Genomic DNA, 18,350 nt, shown 5'->3' with positions numbered 1-18,350 from the left:
AAAAATTGTGGAGAATGGGTCATGCTGTAAATATGACTGCACAAAAACGACTGCTAATGTTACATTAAGCGAACCAGAACATAATTCGTTCTTTGCATGTTTGTCTGCAAAAGAAAGCAGATTACCCTGCTGAAAAAACAATAAAACCATTAACGTTACAGAAAATTCTAATGGTTTCCATTAAAATTCCAATAGGAACCATTAGCTTTTACCATTAAAACCACTACACTATAGTGTGTTTTGGGCAATATTCCATTAGAACCAATACATATTCCATTAGAACCAATACACACCATTAGAGACCAGCAAAAAACCATACACTGTAGTGTGTTTTGGGCCATATTCCATTAGAACCAATAAAATTCCCAATAAAACCAATAAAACCATTAGAAATTATTATAACTGGTACCTAAAATTCATAGTAAAAGTAACCTTGTCTCTTTAGTTTAGTATTTATTTTATTTGACTAAAAAACGTAATAGCTTATCTTATAATATTTTTTTATTCAACAGTACTACTCGTGTCACATTTCCCATCAACCTACGTAGGGTGAGATGATTGGTTCACAAACTGACCAATCAGAGCGCAGATTCTGTCTGTAAACAAAAGATTTCGTCATTGTTTTTCAGGGCGCTGAAGCTGTCGTATGTTTGTTTCTCTCAGAGAGTTTCTTTTTTTCGCGTTATAACACATCTTACTACATTTAAGAAGCGTAATATAATATAAAACAACATTTTAACAACAATGTCAACGCAGAAGCTTGTAACACAAGATGATGGTCTTCACGGTGAGTTGCACACATTTGCTCGGTTACGTAGGCACATCGACAATATGAATGTTAAGAATATGAATACAACAATATTTACTCCCATTACTTGGTAAGTTGGATTAGATAACATTACATGTAATGTTCTTTTGTAAATCTCGGCAGTGCAGAGCTCAAATCCGCTACACTGCGACGTCAGCAACTTTGTGTTTGCCCAAAGCAAACATTTTTATTTATCTAAAAAAAATCTTTGTTAATAGTTTACGACTAAAACTCTTGTTTGTGATAAGTGGAATCTCCATGACCCAATTTTGAAATAGGTTATATAAAAGGATTTACGGAATAACATCGAACATGGTGTACTTGTTGTATACATAATTATTACATGATTCTAGTTTGGTCCAGTTTTATCAAACACAGGGTGATAAATATATGATATGGTTATGAAGCTGAAACTGATAAACAAAATAAAGCATTTAGTACTTCAAATGGAATGCTGGCACAATTGAAGTCAAATCTGGAAGGTCCTGGAAACTGTAATCTATTTTTGTTTCCCAGACTCATGGGTAGAGCTTCATTTTGATTCAAGCAGTGAGCATAGTGAAGGCACACCAACCCTGTGTGATATCACAGACCTGGAAAAAATGCTTCTGGAAGCCCAACGTGAGTCCAGCAGCAGTTCACGGACAAGCTCTCACTGTAGCAGGTGTGTACAAAAATTTTCATTTGAGAAAAAAAGTCTTTTACAGATAAAAAATCACAGTGGGTATTATGATCTCTTTTTATGTAGTCCTCGACGAATCCAGACACCTCTACTTGTCCAGACACCTCCACTCGTCCAGACACCTCCAGTCATTAGTCCAGCCTCCTTCAACAAACACACAAATATACAGGTAAATGATGTCATCAGATTTATCTGTTAAAAAGTAAAACCTTTTCACAAAATTAGGTGATACCAATCACTCTGATTGACAAGACACATTTGTTAAAAAACAACTACAACATTGATTAACACTTGAAAATGTATTCACTTGATCTTTTTTAGAGGTCTTGCAGATAGGCCTTACTGCAGTATGTGCAATGTTTTAGTTGCATTACCCAACCGACTTACAGTGCTCATTGCTTTTACAGAGATCACATAAAGTTTAGTGTCGAACTTACGAGATTTAAGAGTTTAAAGATCAGATGTTATTGTGGATATTTGTTCTGTTTGTTCTAGGGAGAAGTCGTTACCGAGAACAAACAGGAAGCCGAGGCTGTCATGAGGATCTGTGACTGGTCCAGCCGTCCAGAGAATGTACCACACGCAGCATTTATTATTAAACGGCCAAAGAGGAACCAAATGAGCAAAAGAAACACAACTAAACCTGACGAGGAAATGAACACACATTTGCTGAAGCTATTGCTGCCCTCCCTAGTCATTACACACATCTTAATGCTTGGATTGGGGTAAGGAACTTGAGTTTCTCAGTTGTCCTACTTATTTATTCACTGTTTGACTATATGTTTTTCTCTTTGCAGGATCTGTATTGGACGGCGTCTCACTACTCAGTGTTCTGCTATCTAAGTCATCATAGCAAACAAATGTGTGTATGTTGTCTCAGGGTCTCTCTGGCACAGGCCAAAGAAAGCACCTGACATCTTTTTCCTTGCATTTGTTCTTCTGGGAAAATTCAGGGCTTTGTAAGTGGACACTGTGAAAACACGAAACTCTCAGCAATAACTTTTTCGGTTTCTAGCAGGGAGATTTTTTTTTGCCACAGAATTTATATTGTGTAGATATGTAACTTCTATATGGAAATATGACTTATACATTTCAGCCTTTTGATTTGAGTTAAAAGTGTTAAAATAAATAAACATATAGTGTTTAGGTCACATTGTAGTTTTTTTTAGCTGACCTGCTTTTGTTTTATAACAGTCCAAGTAAATAAATACACATATATTCCTTATTCTGATCATGATATGCAATGGAAAATGCTCCATATTGCTGAAAAGAATAAACTTGTGAAAGCCAGATATATAAATGTGGTGGGATTTTTCTTGATGTTTGTTATTGGTCTCAAATCTGCATCTATTGATTAGTGTTTGCCCAGAGGAATTTTAATTATTCAAACATTGTAAATAGACATGGGTGCTGCTGTCAATATTCAACATCTTTAATGGCTTTAAAAATTATTTAAGACCAGCAGGTGGCAGTAAAATGCAACTGCTTTATCTCTCGAGCTTTCTTAAAATTAAGTAAAATGTGTTTAAATAAATTAAAGGGGTAGTTCATTTCTACCACTTAAGTATCACACATTGTCATTTGGTTAAAAAGTGCCATGCTGTAATTGTGTTGTGTTGGAAAAAAAGGAACAAATACTGAGGTTATAACTGATGATTTGACATTTTATAGCAAAAAAATACTTCATTGAATTCTTTATAATGTGTGAATATTTCTTAGTAAGAAACCTCAACTGCGTTTTACACGTTGAAAATTGTTGACTGTTCAGCAAAAAATGTGATCTCCAGATGTTACATTTTCACATATTTTTAAAAAAGTCCTTAAAGCCTTCCATCACTCAAATGAACTTTTCTGCTTTCTGCTGCACTGAAGTTTCTTTGTAGTGATAAAGGTTTCTCCAGACTAAAAAAGTACTAAAGAAATGGTTCTTCTATGGGATCACTGTAAAGAAACCTTGTGTTGTACGCTCCACCCACAGAGAACTTATCCACGGCCTTTCTGCACTAAAGGGTCTTTGTAATAGAAATAATTATTTTAAAAACCTTTGTTATAAAAGGTTCTCTGGAGAACCAATAACAATTCTTCTATGGCATCAGTCCCAATAGCACCTTAATTTTCAAGAGTATAAGTTAATGCATACATTTTAAATTTACATTTTCTTCCAAAAAATGAAAACAAATGATTTTATATATATATATATATATATATATATATATATATATATATATATATATATAAAATCATTTGTTTTCATTTTTTGGACACACACACACACACACACAGTATATACATGCACAATAGCTATAACCCAATCAAGTTTTCACAAATAAAACATTTTTAGATTTATATAAAGTACGCTCCATCCTGGTCAGTACTTGGATGGGAGACCACCTGGGAAAACCAGGTTGCTGCTGGTAGTGGTGTTAGTGAGACCAGCAGGGGGTGCTCACCCTGTGGTCTGTGTGGGTCCTAACACCCCAGTATAGTGACGGGGACACTATACTGTCAAAAAAAAGCACCGTCCTTCGGATAAGACGTTAAACCGAGGTCCTGACTCTCTGTGGTCATTAAAAATCCCAGAATGTCCTTCGAAAAAGAGTAGGGGTGTGCCCCGGCATCCTGGCCAAACTTGCCCATTGGCCTACTAATCATCCCCTCATATACTAATTGGCGATATCACTGTCTCCTCTCCACTAATAAGCTGGTGTGTGGTGAGTGTTCTGGCGCAATATGGCTGCCGTCGCATCATCCAGGTGGATGCTGCACATTGGTGGTGGTTGAGGAGATTCCCCGTTCATATGTAAAGCGCTTTGAGTACTGAGAAAAGCGCTATATAAATGTAAGGAATTATTATTATTATTATTATAAAGTGGTGTAGTGCAGGGTATATGCAGGTATATGGGGTATACCCACTTCTAAATTCTAAATATGAATTAATAATATTAATTTCATAATGATCCCTACGCTATGCAGCAAAGTTTAAGTTACAACACTGGCCCATTTTGGAGTTAACTAAATATGCAAGTTTAACATGTCACTGTTTATAACACAGGGTGTTATCTTAAAAAAAAATGGGGGCATGCAGGGGGCATAAATTAAGAGTATATACCACTTTTTATAGATACTAAGATACTATTATACATATGAAGTTAATAAAAAATATTACTAAAGAGTTTTTGTAAGAGTTGTGTAAAGATTGGTTGTATTGCTTAGCACTTTTCAACTCTTAAAGTTTTGCTTTTAAAGCATCTATGACAGCTCTACGTCACAACCACGCCTATACAACGCACCATTACACCAGCCCTTATTCTTAAGCGCTTTGCATCGCGTTTGTGTGAGATGCGGCAGTCCTGAGGGAAAATAACTTTGTGCGCGTATCCCTGTGGATTCAGAGCCGGAACAGTCCGGGAATAATGAAGGAGGAGCCGCTGGCTGGTCTGGGGTCAGTTCGTCCCTGGCTACCATACGATGGGCCGGATGCAAAACTTTGTACTCAGAGGTAAGCAGGTGCATCCTAAATTCTTTGCGTTTTTTCATCTAGTGAACTCTCTGAACTCTGATCTCTTCAATCTATCAAAAATAGTCTACATTAAAATTAATGTGCACTTTGTAATATGATTAAACACAGTGTAACATTGTTTTTTATTATGTTTTAATAGTTTCATTAACATTTTATTTATAAACTCTCATTGTGAAAAGATAAAAAATATATTAATTATAGTACAGTATTTTTTCATTAAAATGACTTCATTCAGCATTTTGCTCATTTCATTTTATTTATACAAACATTCTATTTGCACATTAGCAGGAATTTCTTTGAACATTTAGACTTACACTTAAAATAAATCAAACACCAAAATAAGTCCAAGATATAATGCTCTCTTCTGATTTGTTTTAGCATTTTTTATTTTATTTTATTAATGCATATATTGTTTTTTTCCAATGTTAAAAATAAAAGAAATGTCATATCATCACTGGATAAACAGATCATTCCACAACACCAGCAGTTCCCCTGTCTCTTTTCCCCAGAGATGTGGGTCTCGCCCGAGCACACTTCGAGAAACAGCCACCTGCCAATCTGCGCAAGTCAAACTTCTTCCACTTTGTGTTGGCTTTGTATGACAGTCAGGGTGAATCTGTGGAGATTGAACACACTGCGTTTGTGGACTTTGTTGAAAAGGAGAAGGTCAGTTTGAAGCTTTGAACATGTGCACATTAAAGAAAAAATACTCATAGCATACCCAGAGAACAAGTATAATAAAACTTTTGACCTAAGAGGTTACATTTCTTTATTCATCTATATGATTTTTTTATTTAGGAGCCAGTAAATGAAAAGACAAATAATGGAATTCACTACAAACTCCAGTTACTGTACAACAATGGTGAGTGACTAAAATATTTATTTATTTGGCATAAATGATGAGCTGCTTTAGAATGAATCTTCTATTAAAATCCAAAATTTCCACAAAAACATGTCTAATAAGCTTAATTCTATTTAAAAAAAATGTATAAGCTGTGCTCATGTTTTGTTTGTTTTTAGGTGTCAGGACAGAGCAGGATCTGTACATCCGATTGATAGACTCTGTGACCAAAGAGGTAAAATATTTTATGCACTTTTATTTTATTAAATGAATATGTTCTACTACTGACTGTTTAACGTTACTGATTTATATTTACTCAATTTTCTCAGGTAATTGTGTTTGAAGGTCAGGATAAAAATCCTGAAATGTGTCGTGTTCTTCTTACACATGAGACAATATGCAGGTAATTTAATGACAGTAAAACACAAACTGATACACACTACAAAAAAATTTAGTTTCATGGCTGACAGAGCTGTTTGGGCATGTGTGGATTTTACAGCCGATGCTGTGAAAGGAAAAGTTGTGGAAACAGGAAAGAGACTCCATCAAATCCGGCCATTATTGACAGGTACACTGTTCCAAAAACAAACGGTGCTAAATAGCACTAAAAGTGGTTCTTTGCTCATAATCATAGAAGAACCATTTTTAGTGCTATATAGCACCAGTGAAGCACATACTATATGGTTCTACACAGGTGCTTTACTGCTTTACTTCTTTTATATTTGTTGCAAACGTAGGTTCTTCCTAAAAATTTTTCTCAAATGCAATCAAAACTGTCTTAAGAACGCTGGGAACCCACGAACCACACGTCGTTTCCAGGTACGGTTTTCTTTAATAAAAGTTTGGAATGTGTAACTCAATTTTCACAATGTAAAATGTCTTTGCAGCATGACTTGTATGTGAACACTAACAGTAAACCTGTACACTGTAGGTGATGGTGTCTACCACAGCCTCTGTTAAGGGCCACGTTCTAGCCATTTCTGATAACATGTTTGTCCACAACAATTCAAAACATGGCAGAATAGAGAAACGATTGGATTTGGCTGAAGGTAAAGTAATCACAAGCATGCACTGTAAAAAATGTTCTGGAATTATGCAGCTGGTTGCCAGTAACTTACTGTAGAAGATAAAGACTGAAAATGTTTCATGTTCATTTAACTTTGAACAAATTGTTGCCAGTAAATAACATAAATGTAAAATCTTTAGTAAGTTACTGGCAACTAATACCCAGTAATACTGTAATTTCTACAGTGTGCTTACTTTATAAAATTTATTTTAGTCATTTAGTTTTCTTGCATATTTATAAGTATAATGTCCTGGGGACAGAAATGGCACAGATTCAGTGGAATAGCCCTCAGTAATTTATATAATTTCTACTGACTTCGAAAAAACAGTGTCTTTAATGCTCTGCATATGGGTGCATGAGTAGTGTAAGGAAAGAGTCAGGTGTGTATTCATGGACTAAAATTTCTGCATGTGTGTGTTAATGTTTGTAGATGAGATCCCCTGCATTAAGGCGATCAGTCCGAGTGAAGGTTGGACAGCAGGTGGAGCTTTAGTTATTATTATTGGAGATCAGTTCTTCTGTGGTCTGGAAGTGGTTTTTGGAACAATGTCAGTTTGGAGTGAGGTGTGTAACAGTCTGTCTCAAATCATTTCTATAAATACAGGTTTTTTCTGTAAAAAGAGAAAAGTTGGACCAACTTAAAAAATATATATTGGTAACACCTAAAAAATTATAAAAAAAAAACTTTTTTTTTACTTTTTCCAGTGAATTCTTGTTTACTTTTAACGAAATGACCCAAATAAGAAGGTGCATTTTTAGGGAGTGAAAAAAATCTATTGATGTTATAATATGAATGTGAGGTGGAGTTAACCTGGATTACAACTTCCTGTGAGGATGAAGATTTTGTCCTGTTTCTCACAGGTGATCACGCCTCATGCGATTCGTGTGCAGACTCCACCTCGTCACATTCCTGGTGTTGTAGAAGTTACACTGTCCTACAAATCGAAACATTTCTGCAGGGGAGCTCCAGGGCGCTTTATTTACACTGGTGAGAGTTATCTCTACAATATGTATGTGTGTGCATGTGTGCCATAATTCTGTGCTCATGCCTGCGCAATGGCATGTGTACAGTTTTTACACTTGCATTCTTGGGTATAAAATATTGTAAAATAGAAAATTCAAAATAGAAAATGATTGGTTATGTCTGCTGCCGCTTTGACCAATGCAGAAAATTTTTTGGCTCAACTTTAAAAAGTAAGTTACCTGGCTGCCTTAAAATTTTTAGCTTACTAATATGTTTAAATTGAATTAACAAAAAAATTTAGTACAATTTTAGGACATGAGCATTGTAATATATATATATATATATATATGTATGTATGTATATATAGCAAAGTAATGTGTGTTTTTTTTCTCTTTTCAAGCTTTACATGAACCAACCATTGACTACGGGTTCCAGCGGCTGCAAAAGGTCATTCCTCGTCACCTGGGGGACGTGGAAAAACTGCCAAAGGTGAGGAAAACCCAAGATGAAATATTAAGCCCAAGTATAAAAATAAACATGGAGTTTAATTGCAGGATTAAGGTAAACAAACTTCTGATTCTTCATTTAAAACTTGATATGTTTTTGTCCTGCTACTGTTACAGTGACCTTACTAGTTAACCAGCCTATAGTTCACTCACATACATTATCTACAGTAAGCATGTACAGCAGGGCTAGTCAACTGGCAGCCCGCAGGCCTAATGCAGCCCTCCAGTCATCCATATTCGGCCCTCCAGTCATCTTTATTTAGCTCACCGGTCATCTTCGTCTGATTTAAAATCAGCGTGGTAGGCGCCTTTCCACTGTAGATGGTATCACACATGTTGACACAGATTTACGATTAAACTGAAATTTCATTACTACTGCCACTAGGGGGCAAACTCAGACAGTCGTGTCCGAATGTAGTGTACAATTGAAAGGCAGTTTAGCCTATATATCTTTAAAATATAAAAAACATGGTGAAGACTAATGTCTATATATTGTGAATACTTGCAATATAATAATTTAAACATTTATAAACAAAAGAGGTTTAAGAGCTCTGCATTACAGTTAGTGCTATACAAAAATTCATGTGATGAATATTTACACTTGCACTTTTTTGTGCAATGTTCATAGTTGAACTATTAACTATTAACATTGCAATGTTAAACTGCAATTGTTTTAAAAAATAATAAAAAAGATAATATGAGTTTTCAGTAATTAAAAGCCAAAATACTGGATAGATGATGTATGCATCTTTACTAAAAATGCATGCTTTTATATATATATATATATGCCCTATAACAAAAAAGTAACAAAAACAACATATGTTATATAATATAACATATATAATAATAATAATAATAATAATAATAAATATGGGTTACAATTGACCCGCATCATATTTACATTTTTAAAATATGGCCCTTGAAGAAGAGTAGTTGAAGACCCCTGATGTACAGTAAGCTTATAGTATGTGGACGTACACTAATACATGTTCTGATGATTGACAGGAGGTCTTACTGAAGAGAGCAGCTGACCTCATAGAGGCATTTTATGGAGCCCCTCACAACAACCAGGTAAACACAACCTTTCAATTTCATTAGATCACTCGTAATAGTGACTGTCACGTAACATGTGTGTTTGACTATAGGAAATGATCCTGAAGCGAGCGTCTGGCATAGCAGGTGCTCTCCACACACTCCCACGAAACCCAAACCCATCCCACACAAACCTGCATGGCATGATGGGAGTTAACTCATTTGATGGACAGTTAAGCTCAGACTTTTCACAGGATGCAGAACGAGGTATGCGGAATCAATGCATTCATATAATATGGTACACACAACTCTTTTTTTTTTATCAATCTCTTATCTTTTTCAGTGGGTTTAAACAATGGCTTCATTTCAAGCCGCACAACCCGACAGTCTGACTTCAATGCCAGTGTAGGCATGAATTCACACACAGACACGATTTCTACAATTCCACGGCACACCAACTCAAGCGCACAATCGTCCATACCTGGGCACATCCAAACATACACAAGATCCCCTGTGCCAAACGTCCCACCAACTGCCACACAAGGGGTCTTCAACAGTCCCACGGCAGACACAATACAGCAATACATCGGTAAGAGCAACTACTAGAAGTGTAAAAACACATTTTTCTGATTTAAAAAAGTCTGAATACTTAAACAATAAAATTGAATCAAATATGACATTTCATAATACAATGCATTATTTATTCAATCATAATCATATTGATTTGATTTCTGAACCCACCCACTTCCAGTTTCTTAAAGTACTATTCACGTTTTTACAGCAAAGCAAAAAAGTGCATTCGCTCCTGTTTTAAAGCTACAGTCCTCTCCAACACAAGGTCCACCTCTTCCCATTTGCATGGTAAGAAGAGTACACATCAGCTACACACAGTGTGCGCATGTAAAAATTTGTGAAGTGTGAACATAATTTCAACTGATTCATATAATAGATTCAAATGTTTATTTTTTGTCTTCACAGCCTTGCATGGACTAGTAACAAGATTAAACTCTCCCAGACATGGACAAACTCCATTCAGAACCTGATGATGTTCTCAATGCAAGCAATACAAAATGTGAAACTTGTGTTAATCTGAGCCATATAGTATGTTAATTTCCTGTCTGCAAATGATGTTGTTGGAGTTTATGTCCATATACTGTGTTAGCCTCCAATTTGGTGGGTTGTGCATTGTCTTTCTGATTTTATCATGCAACTTTATTGGTGTACTGTTACTGTAACAACAACTATAATTATTTAAAATAAAATCAATAAAGTGTGATGGTTCACTGTGTATGTAATCTTGTTCTGATTGGCTGATAAATCTTAGTTATCCTGACTAAACTGAGCCCTTATAATAATATCAAAACAGCTAAATTCATACATTTTTATATACATAGACTTTGCTCATAAACTTTTCCTTCAGGATGTCTAATATACTATGACCTGGGAAATGTTTTGACTTTATAAAAACATGCTTGTTTCAAAACGGTAAACGTCGTGTGAATTTGCTGCAAGAACCCATACTTTTTGTTGCTCTGATGAAACAATATATCATATGAAATATGTATATTTGGTAGTTTTTATACCTCATGACTATCCTTATTTTACTCTGTGTTCAGGTTTTTAGATTTACTCATCTACTTTCACTGTAAAAGACACATTAAAATACTTAAAGGGGACATTTCATAAAATGTCAAATAAATCTTTGGTGTCCCCAGACATAAGTTTTAGCTCAAAATACCATATAGATAATTTAACATGTAATTGCCACTTTAGGTGTGAGCCAGTGGCGGCTGGTGACTTCTTTTTTTGAAGCGCACAGTGCAAAGTTCGTCACAACATGTATGTAGCTTGTCATGTGTGTGGTTCGTCATTTCAAAATATGTGTTCTGCGCTTTGAGAGATCGTGTGTGCATCACGTGTCATGCCAAAATAAGTGCCTGCTGCCTTGAACTTGAAAGGAGATGGTTGCGTGTGCCAGATACTGGCACAATCTCATGCGGAATCAGAGTTTACTGTTACTGTCTTGTGTGTATTTAGGGAACGTGAGCGTCTCTTTTTATCATAAACGGTTTTGACGCGTCTCCAGCAGGCACTTATTTTGACAAAACACGTGATGCACACAGGATCTCTCCACATGCATGACACATATTTTGGAAAAGGGAACCCCACACGTGACAATCCGAACACTTATTTGAATTGGCGCATCCTCAGAAGAGCAGTCACAAGCTGCCACTGGTGTGAGCATGCATTTATTGGGTGTGTCCCTTTAAATGCAAATGAGGTGATCTCCGCACTAAATGGCAGTGCTGGTTGGATAGTGCAGATTAAGGGCCGGTATTATCCCCTTCTGACATCACAAGGGGAACCAAATTTCAATTACCTATTTTTTTCACATGCTTGCAGAGAATTGTTTACCAAAACTAAGTTACTGGGTTGTTCTTTTTCACATTTTCTAGGTTGATAGAAGCACTGGGGACCCAATTATAGCACTTAAACATGGAAAAAGACAGATTTTCATGATATGTCCCCTTTAAATACTATGTGTGTTGGTCCAAATAACTAAATTTGAATCGAGTGCGCGTCACATGACAAACTTTGAAAACATTTTAGGGGAGCTCAGCACACAGTACAAACCACTACCCAATAGTCAGGTAGAACAAAAAAATGTGGAATTTGACCCAGTGTAATAAACCAGTGGTTCCCAAACTTTTTCACAGGCGGCCCCCCTTGTGTACAGTGCATTCCTTCGCGGCCCCCCTAAGAAAATTTGTGACAAAAAACTGTTCTAAAACTCAACATTTTAATTAAAAAAACATTAAATGATACAAAAAAGTACTGCTTTTGGTTAGTAGCCTTATTTTTTTAGGTTTAATTACATAGAATTCATGATAAATTAATGTATTTCATAAAATGTCATAAAACTGGGGCCCCCCTGACACCATCTCGCGGCCCCCAGTTTGAAAACCACTGTAATAAACTATGGATCCACTGTAACGTACTTGTATAAATGTACTTAGGCACTGATGTCATAAAAAAAATCCAGATTCTTTACAGAGTTGTTTATTTCTTTTAAACATTTCTTATTTATATCTAAAAAGAGGTCTTCAAATAAAAGATAAATATACTACAAAATATCTAGTATAAAACTAATAATATGCATTTCAGGGAAAAATATCAACAATATCAAAATATGAAACTTGAAGAAATTACCATTTCTAAACTTTTGCCACAATCCTTGGGATTACTAAAAAAAAGCTTGGTTGATCGCAAGCATACACTGTACTGATTAATCAATAACATTTACACAATGTCAACTTAACATAACAGTCTAAACAAAATTCAAACTCTGTACTGATCAGCTTGGTAACTGAACAAACAGAAAGGAAACTATAAATGGACTAAAAGAACGAGTCCATTTGCTCAAGTGAAACACATCAGCCTTTTTCAAGCTCAACTTAATTAACAAACATCTCTATTTTTTCTTTGAACGAGCAGTAATGCAGAAAAAAAGTCACTGGTGACCCTTAAGTGGACTTTTCATTTTATTCTGGACTGACGTCCAAAGCCTTCTTCTCATGAGTGAGCAACCAAACTTTAATATGATCTCCTTTCCCTCCCATGTATCGTCCACTTGAACCTGAACTGCACAGCACCCGATGACATGGAACTATGAGAGGAATCTGAGAGATTGACAGAAAAGAAACCCAAAGTCAGATGAAAAATCACTTCAAGGTCAGGTAAAAACCAATCTGCCATCACTGCAAGAAGCCCACCGGGTTTCTTCTCATGGCTCCACCTACTGCTCGTACAGCCTTTGGGTTCCCCGCCATTTCAGCAAGCTGCTTATAAGAGACAGTTTTACCAAGCCCCACCTCCTTAAACAGTGTCCAAAGCACACGTGAAGTAAAGGAGTCTGAGAAACAAGAAAGCAAATATAGAATCACATTAAAGTCTGGTTTAATAATACGTGTTTTATCACTGTCTGGGGAAATACCAAGTAGCTTTCGTTGCACATAATTTGAGACATGAACTTCTAATAGTGAATGTGTTAGAAACTGTTAATTACAAATTTACTGTTATTTGTTTGACATCCTTCATTTAATTACCATTTTTTCTTATATGTTTAACAAAACCTTGGACCTATGTACCTCTAATGTACCACTATATGTGTCTGTATGTTTCACTAACCGCTCTGGAGAAGTGGATGGTGAAAGGCAGGTGGAGGAAGAGAGCTAACCGACTCCGGGTGGATGAAGTAGCACTGAAGCCAGTCAATACAGCGCTGTAATTCAGAGCTTATTTCTGTCTGGCCATAAGATACCATATGCTGAGCAAGCCAATAACCACTTAAGAATAAAACAAGAAATATGATCCATTGTGTAAGAAACCAAGCAATATGACATCATCACAATAATGCAAAATTACTCTGGAGGTGCTAGTCTGGATGTATGAATTTACCTTGACCTTTTTTCCACTTGGATGTCAATGGTGTGTACCCCCATCTCACATCCACTCAACATGATCTCCCCCACTGGTGAGCAGAGAGACACTTTACGCAGAAAACACGCGCTAGACATCATAGCCTGCTCTCACACATATACAAACTGATGTTAATAATCGTATGAAACGCATGCATGATGTGATGTCAGTGGTGCGCACATAAACGCATCACATACAAATGCAAGACTGGCCGTGTGCGCGGCGCGTGGCTGTCAGCCTGTCACACATCATACACGTGTACACACACACAATCTTACACATCTGTTTACGCACATATCTGTCAAACATCACACACGTGCCCAAACAGATGAAAACCATAACAACTTAGTTTCGGTTACGTTACTTTTTCACTTTGTTAAACAGCAACGCCAAGTAATGTAGGCTGACATTCTTATAGGATTAACAGACAGTTAAATGATAAAGATGTTACCTAATACGCTTGAAAATACCACTTTTAATTGAGTTTAAAAGACCGAACATGCGTTCATAAATTCACTTCCGGATTTGAAATCAAGACCGCATGATGGAAAAACAAACGACCAATCAGAGCAAAGAATACTTGCGCTCCGTGGAGTGATTGGACAGTGTTGTCTTTGGTCAGCCTCGATGACGTAAAAGTCAAGTAAATATTGAGAAAATATGCCTTTGTTTTTGTTTTAAATATGTACACGGTAAAAAAATAAACTTTTGTTTTTAATTTAAATAAAGTTTAAAAAATACAATATTACGTTTTAATATTTCAAATTCAACTCTTAAAGGGATAGTTCACCCAAAAATAATAATTCTGTCATCATTTTCTCATCCTCGTGTTGTTCCAAACCTTAATTAATTTATTTTTTTGATGAACACAAAATAAAATTCTTTGATAGGCTAAATGATGGTATGCAGCTGCTGTAACCATTGACTTCCATAGTAGGAAAAACAATTCGATGGAATTCAATGTGTACCGTCAACTGTGTGCTTACCATCATTTATCACAATACTTCCATAATATTTGTTTTCCTACTATGGAAGTCAATTGTTACAATTAGCTGTGTGCTTACCATCACAACTTTCCTACCATCAAGAAATATCTTCTTTTGTGTTCATCAAAAAAAAGAAAGAAAGAAATTCTTACAGGTTTAGAAAAACATTATGACAGATTTTTAATTTTTGGGTAAACTATCCCTTTAAGTGGCCATGGCACAATTTTGTGATCACAGTGGCATTTAATCAGAGCAATGCCTTTTTTTCTCATACTCAGGGAGGAGCAGATAGATTTATTACATATAAACTCAATGTTCAGCATGTGGTTTTATTTCCTGTTTCTCCTCCTCACAGTAAAACTTGAGGCTTGATGAAATGCATTTAGGAATAATTGAGGTCAGTACCTTACAGAGACCAAGCCTCCCTTAACACATCAGTAATTCTCGAAATTGTCTGCGAGTTTAATGGGACTTGGAGTTTTGACTTGTAGAGACATGCATTCATGGACTATTGGATCCATGTTCATGCACTTTGAACAAACTAGCTTCCTGGATGTCACAGAAACACACCCTCACCCAGTCATAATCTTTCTAATGGGGGGATGTAAGAGGTGCGTCCCTGGGGAGATCTCCACAGTCAGTCGTGTGATACGGTCTTATATTGTGTTTGATCATCTGTGACATGCTCTGCTTCCACCGCCTCGGGCTCTGCTGATCTCTGATCATCTCTTAAGCCTTCACATACGGTTTCACACCACCTTACAAAGGAGCAATTTGCGGAATAAAACTATTGGATTATGTTCAGTAAATGACACATGCTGTGACCTGAACATTCAGTGGATTAGAGAAGCAAGTGACTTACCTGTGTTATATTTGTCTTAATTTTACAGTGTAACAGAAGCAGCCTACTTATTTAATGCTTTAGATAAAAGACACTTCGAGAAACATCACAGGAAGTGATGTCATTAGAGATGGAAAGCTAATCTGCTCGGGATAGGACCACATACTGGCAAATGCACTTAAAAATGTTAAATCTTGGTAAGGTGATTTAACACTATTCACTTGAACAAGAGACATGCACCAGGGGGAGTATCCATGTAATTAGTCTACTGTAAGTTACTGTAAGTCACTTGTCAGTTAAAAGACAGGATCAAACTGGATTTTGGGTCAGAATGAGAATAAAATAAGATTAAAGTTGAAAGATTCTCTCTTGATTGACAGAAGGATGCTGATTTACAATTTGATCCCTCCATTGCATTAGCCACACACTGATATTTTAATCTTCAAAGCATGTAATGTGTCAGGGAAAATGTCTTGCATAAAATACATTCATTACAGATTACTTGACATGGTTCACACTTACAATCTTTTTTGTTGTGCACTTTAGGAAAAAGATACAAAAGTTGCCACTGGGACGGTACCTTTAAAAAATATGTACCTTTGAGGAATCAGTATGTACCTCTAAGGTACCAATATGTACCTATGGGGTTACAATTTGCATGAATTTTTATTAAAATAACCTACAACTTGAACATATGCTACATTTTCCACCTCAGGCATAGCATAATTAATAATATAATTATTTTTAACCACCCCATTACATTGTGTATATGCCATTAGAGTAGTAAAACAAGAAATAGAATTTTAAAGCTAATGTTTTCCTAAAAGTGCAGTCCAATTTTTGGAAAACATCCATAGAAAGTTTGTAATTTAATCGCTTTATATTATTCTTACATTTTGAAACTCTCAAAAAAATCTATTTAATTCAGAGAACCTCACAGAAAATCACAGATGGTGTACAATTCACTAAGAGGAGAAACTACGATAATGCAGGACTGTCATTCAGCGGCTGTGGGCGGGGCTTTATCAGTGTGACATCACAGTGATAAGAAAAACGGAATGTCTAATGAAACTAATAGGGATTTAAAAAGAAATGGCTGGATTTTTTAATTGTAGTTTCATTGTTCTCACAACACATTTAAAAATGTACCATTATGTGTGTGAGCGAGAGAATGAGCAAGCAAGCGTGTGAGCAATGAGAGAGCTCATTATAAAGTTGAGCTTCTTTCAACTTTCTGATTGACGCTTTGGTTGCTCAAGATGCCCAAAACGCAAAACCGATGGATTTGACGCTCCTTGCAGCTGAGAGAAGCCAGCTGACATTGTAAATGAATGACTTCCGGTAACTTTGGAAGCTCAAGTCTGCGGCGGTGTGTACGTACAGTTACATGGAAGCCGCCATTTTGCGCCATCATGTTTAGCCCCAAACGAACAAACTGCTCTACAGAGTGCGTTAGTCATTACATTGTCTCAGACGATGACATGTTTATCCTATGACGGCCACCATAGCTTCTCTATGTGGTTCGAAAGGGAGGGTGCAATTTGCAACCTCACCACTAGATGTTGCTAAAATGTACGCACTGCACCTTTAAAGTCATTTTTGTGATTTACAGTTTTTTAAATCAAATCATGCTACATAATGTAAAGACTTTCTGTAAATATATAACTATTAGGGATACTAACCCAAGCCATGTCAAAAATTTTAAACAATGTAAAAAATCTAACTTTGCAAAGCGTTACTTCCGTTAAGGAGGGTCCTCTGTTGAAGTTTAAAACTATTGGATCTGCCCAGAGTCACTCTGAATCTGCCATAACCAATTGCTAACGTTTGGTCGTGACGTATGTCACTCAGTCTGGCGCACGCCAGGATTAGGCCTTAGTTTAATTAGGAAATATAACTAGTTTTAACAAACATTAGTTAATGTATTACCTAACATGAACAAACCATCAGCAATACATTTGTTACAGTGGACAGGCGGAGTCCACGATGTTTGAAAAACGCGTTGGAAAAGGAGACGGGCCGACTACCAAAACACACTTATAGCCAATCAAATCAAATCAAATGCCGGTTTGCGTATGTGTGGGGCGGGTCTATCAACAGAAGGTCCAGATTCTAGGCTTGTTCGACTTCATGCGGCGCCGTAAGAACCTTCAGCCGGATGACGTCAAAGTACCGCGAGAGCGATTTGCGAACTCGTACGGAGGAATCTCCTTTAAATCGCTCTCGCGGTACTTTGACGTCATCCGGCTGAAGGTTCTTACGGCGCCGCATGAAGTCGAACAAGCTTTCTATTGGGGTAGGGGCGTGTTTGTTTAGGTGATTTCAAATATCAACATTGGCTTTCAAACATCATGGACTCCGCCTTTAATTTTTGTTAATGTTAGTTAATAGAAATAAAGCTTTAAATTGTTTGTTCATGTTAGTTTACACTGCATTAACTAACGTTAACAAGATTTTAAAAAAGTCTTAGTAATTGTTCAATGTATTATTATCAAGATTAATAAATGCTTTATAAGTGCAGTTCATTATTAGTTCATGTTAACTGTAGTTAACTAATGAACCTTATTGTAAAGTAACATGCCTTACTTAAAACATTACTTGTGTGCATTTTGTGGCAAAACAAAG

General features: G+C 36.2%; 3 protein-coding genes across 5 annotated transcripts; 2 read left to right on the top strand and 1 right to left on the bottom strand.

The window, feature by feature from the left end:
* The first annotated feature begins 600 nt into the window (after positions 1–600).
* Positions 601–2,790, top strand: bnip4 (BCL2 interacting protein 4). The gene is made up of 5 exons (XM_055172630.2): positions 601–787; positions 1,325–1,472; positions 1,557–1,659; positions 1,986–2,215; positions 2,288–2,790. The coding sequence occupies exons 1-5, from the start codon at positions 745–747 to the stop codon at positions 2,331–2,333; spliced, it is 570 nt and encodes a 189-aa protein (XP_055028605.2). The 5' UTR covers positions 601–744; the 3' UTR covers positions 2,334–2,790.
* A 2,168-nt stretch (positions 2,791–4,958) lies between these two features.
* On the top strand, positions 4,959–10,946 carry ebf3b (EBF transcription factor 3b). Its single transcript, XM_073870033.1, has 16 exons — positions 4,959–4,989; positions 5,477–5,676; positions 5,809–5,872; positions 6,031–6,086; positions 6,181–6,254; positions 6,351–6,419; positions 6,589–6,670; positions 6,783–6,900; positions 7,348–7,481; positions 7,779–7,905; positions 8,282–8,370; positions 9,393–9,458; positions 9,533–9,686; positions 9,763–10,008; positions 10,201–10,280; positions 10,398–10,946. The coding sequence occupies exons 1-16, from the start codon at positions 4,959–4,961 to the stop codon at positions 10,410–10,412; spliced, it is 1,605 nt and encodes a 534-aa protein (XP_073726134.1). The 3' UTR covers positions 10,413–10,946.
* Positions 10,947–12,457: 1,511 nt separating this feature from the next.
* On the bottom strand, positions 12,458–14,483 carry mgmt (O-6-methylguanine-DNA methyltransferase). Of its 3 annotated transcripts, none has more exons than XM_055173245.2 (5): positions 14,350–14,483; positions 13,878–14,002; positions 13,608–13,765; positions 13,193–13,332; positions 12,458–13,099 (listed from the first exon to the last, which is right to left on the bottom strand). In XM_055173245.2, exons 2-5 carry the CDS (start codon positions 13,997–13,999, stop codon positions 12,962–12,964), a joined length of 558 nt encoding a protein of 185 aa, XP_055029220.2. In that variant the 5' UTR covers positions 14,000–14,002; positions 14,350–14,483; the 3' UTR covers positions 12,458–12,961. The 3 variants fall into 3 exon arrangements, with proteins under 3 accessions (XP_055029220.2, XP_055029221.2, XP_055029222.2); XM_055173246.2 differs by having other exon boundaries at positions 13,878–14,007; positions 14,350–14,470; XM_055173247.2 differs by having other exon boundaries at positions 13,878–13,950; positions 14,350–14,433.
* Positions 14,484–18,350: the final 3,867 nt, after the last annotated feature.

The sequence above is a fragment of the Misgurnus anguillicaudatus genome, chromosome 7 (assembly GCF_027580225.2).
Source record: "Misgurnus anguillicaudatus chromosome 7, ASM2758022v2, whole genome shotgun sequence".
Classification (NCBI taxonomy): domain Eukaryota; kingdom Metazoa; phylum Chordata; class Actinopteri; order Cypriniformes; family Cobitidae; genus Misgurnus; species Misgurnus anguillicaudatus.
The sequence above is the reverse complement of the archived record's forward strand: the minus strand, read 5'-3'. Positions and strand labels throughout refer to the sequence as shown.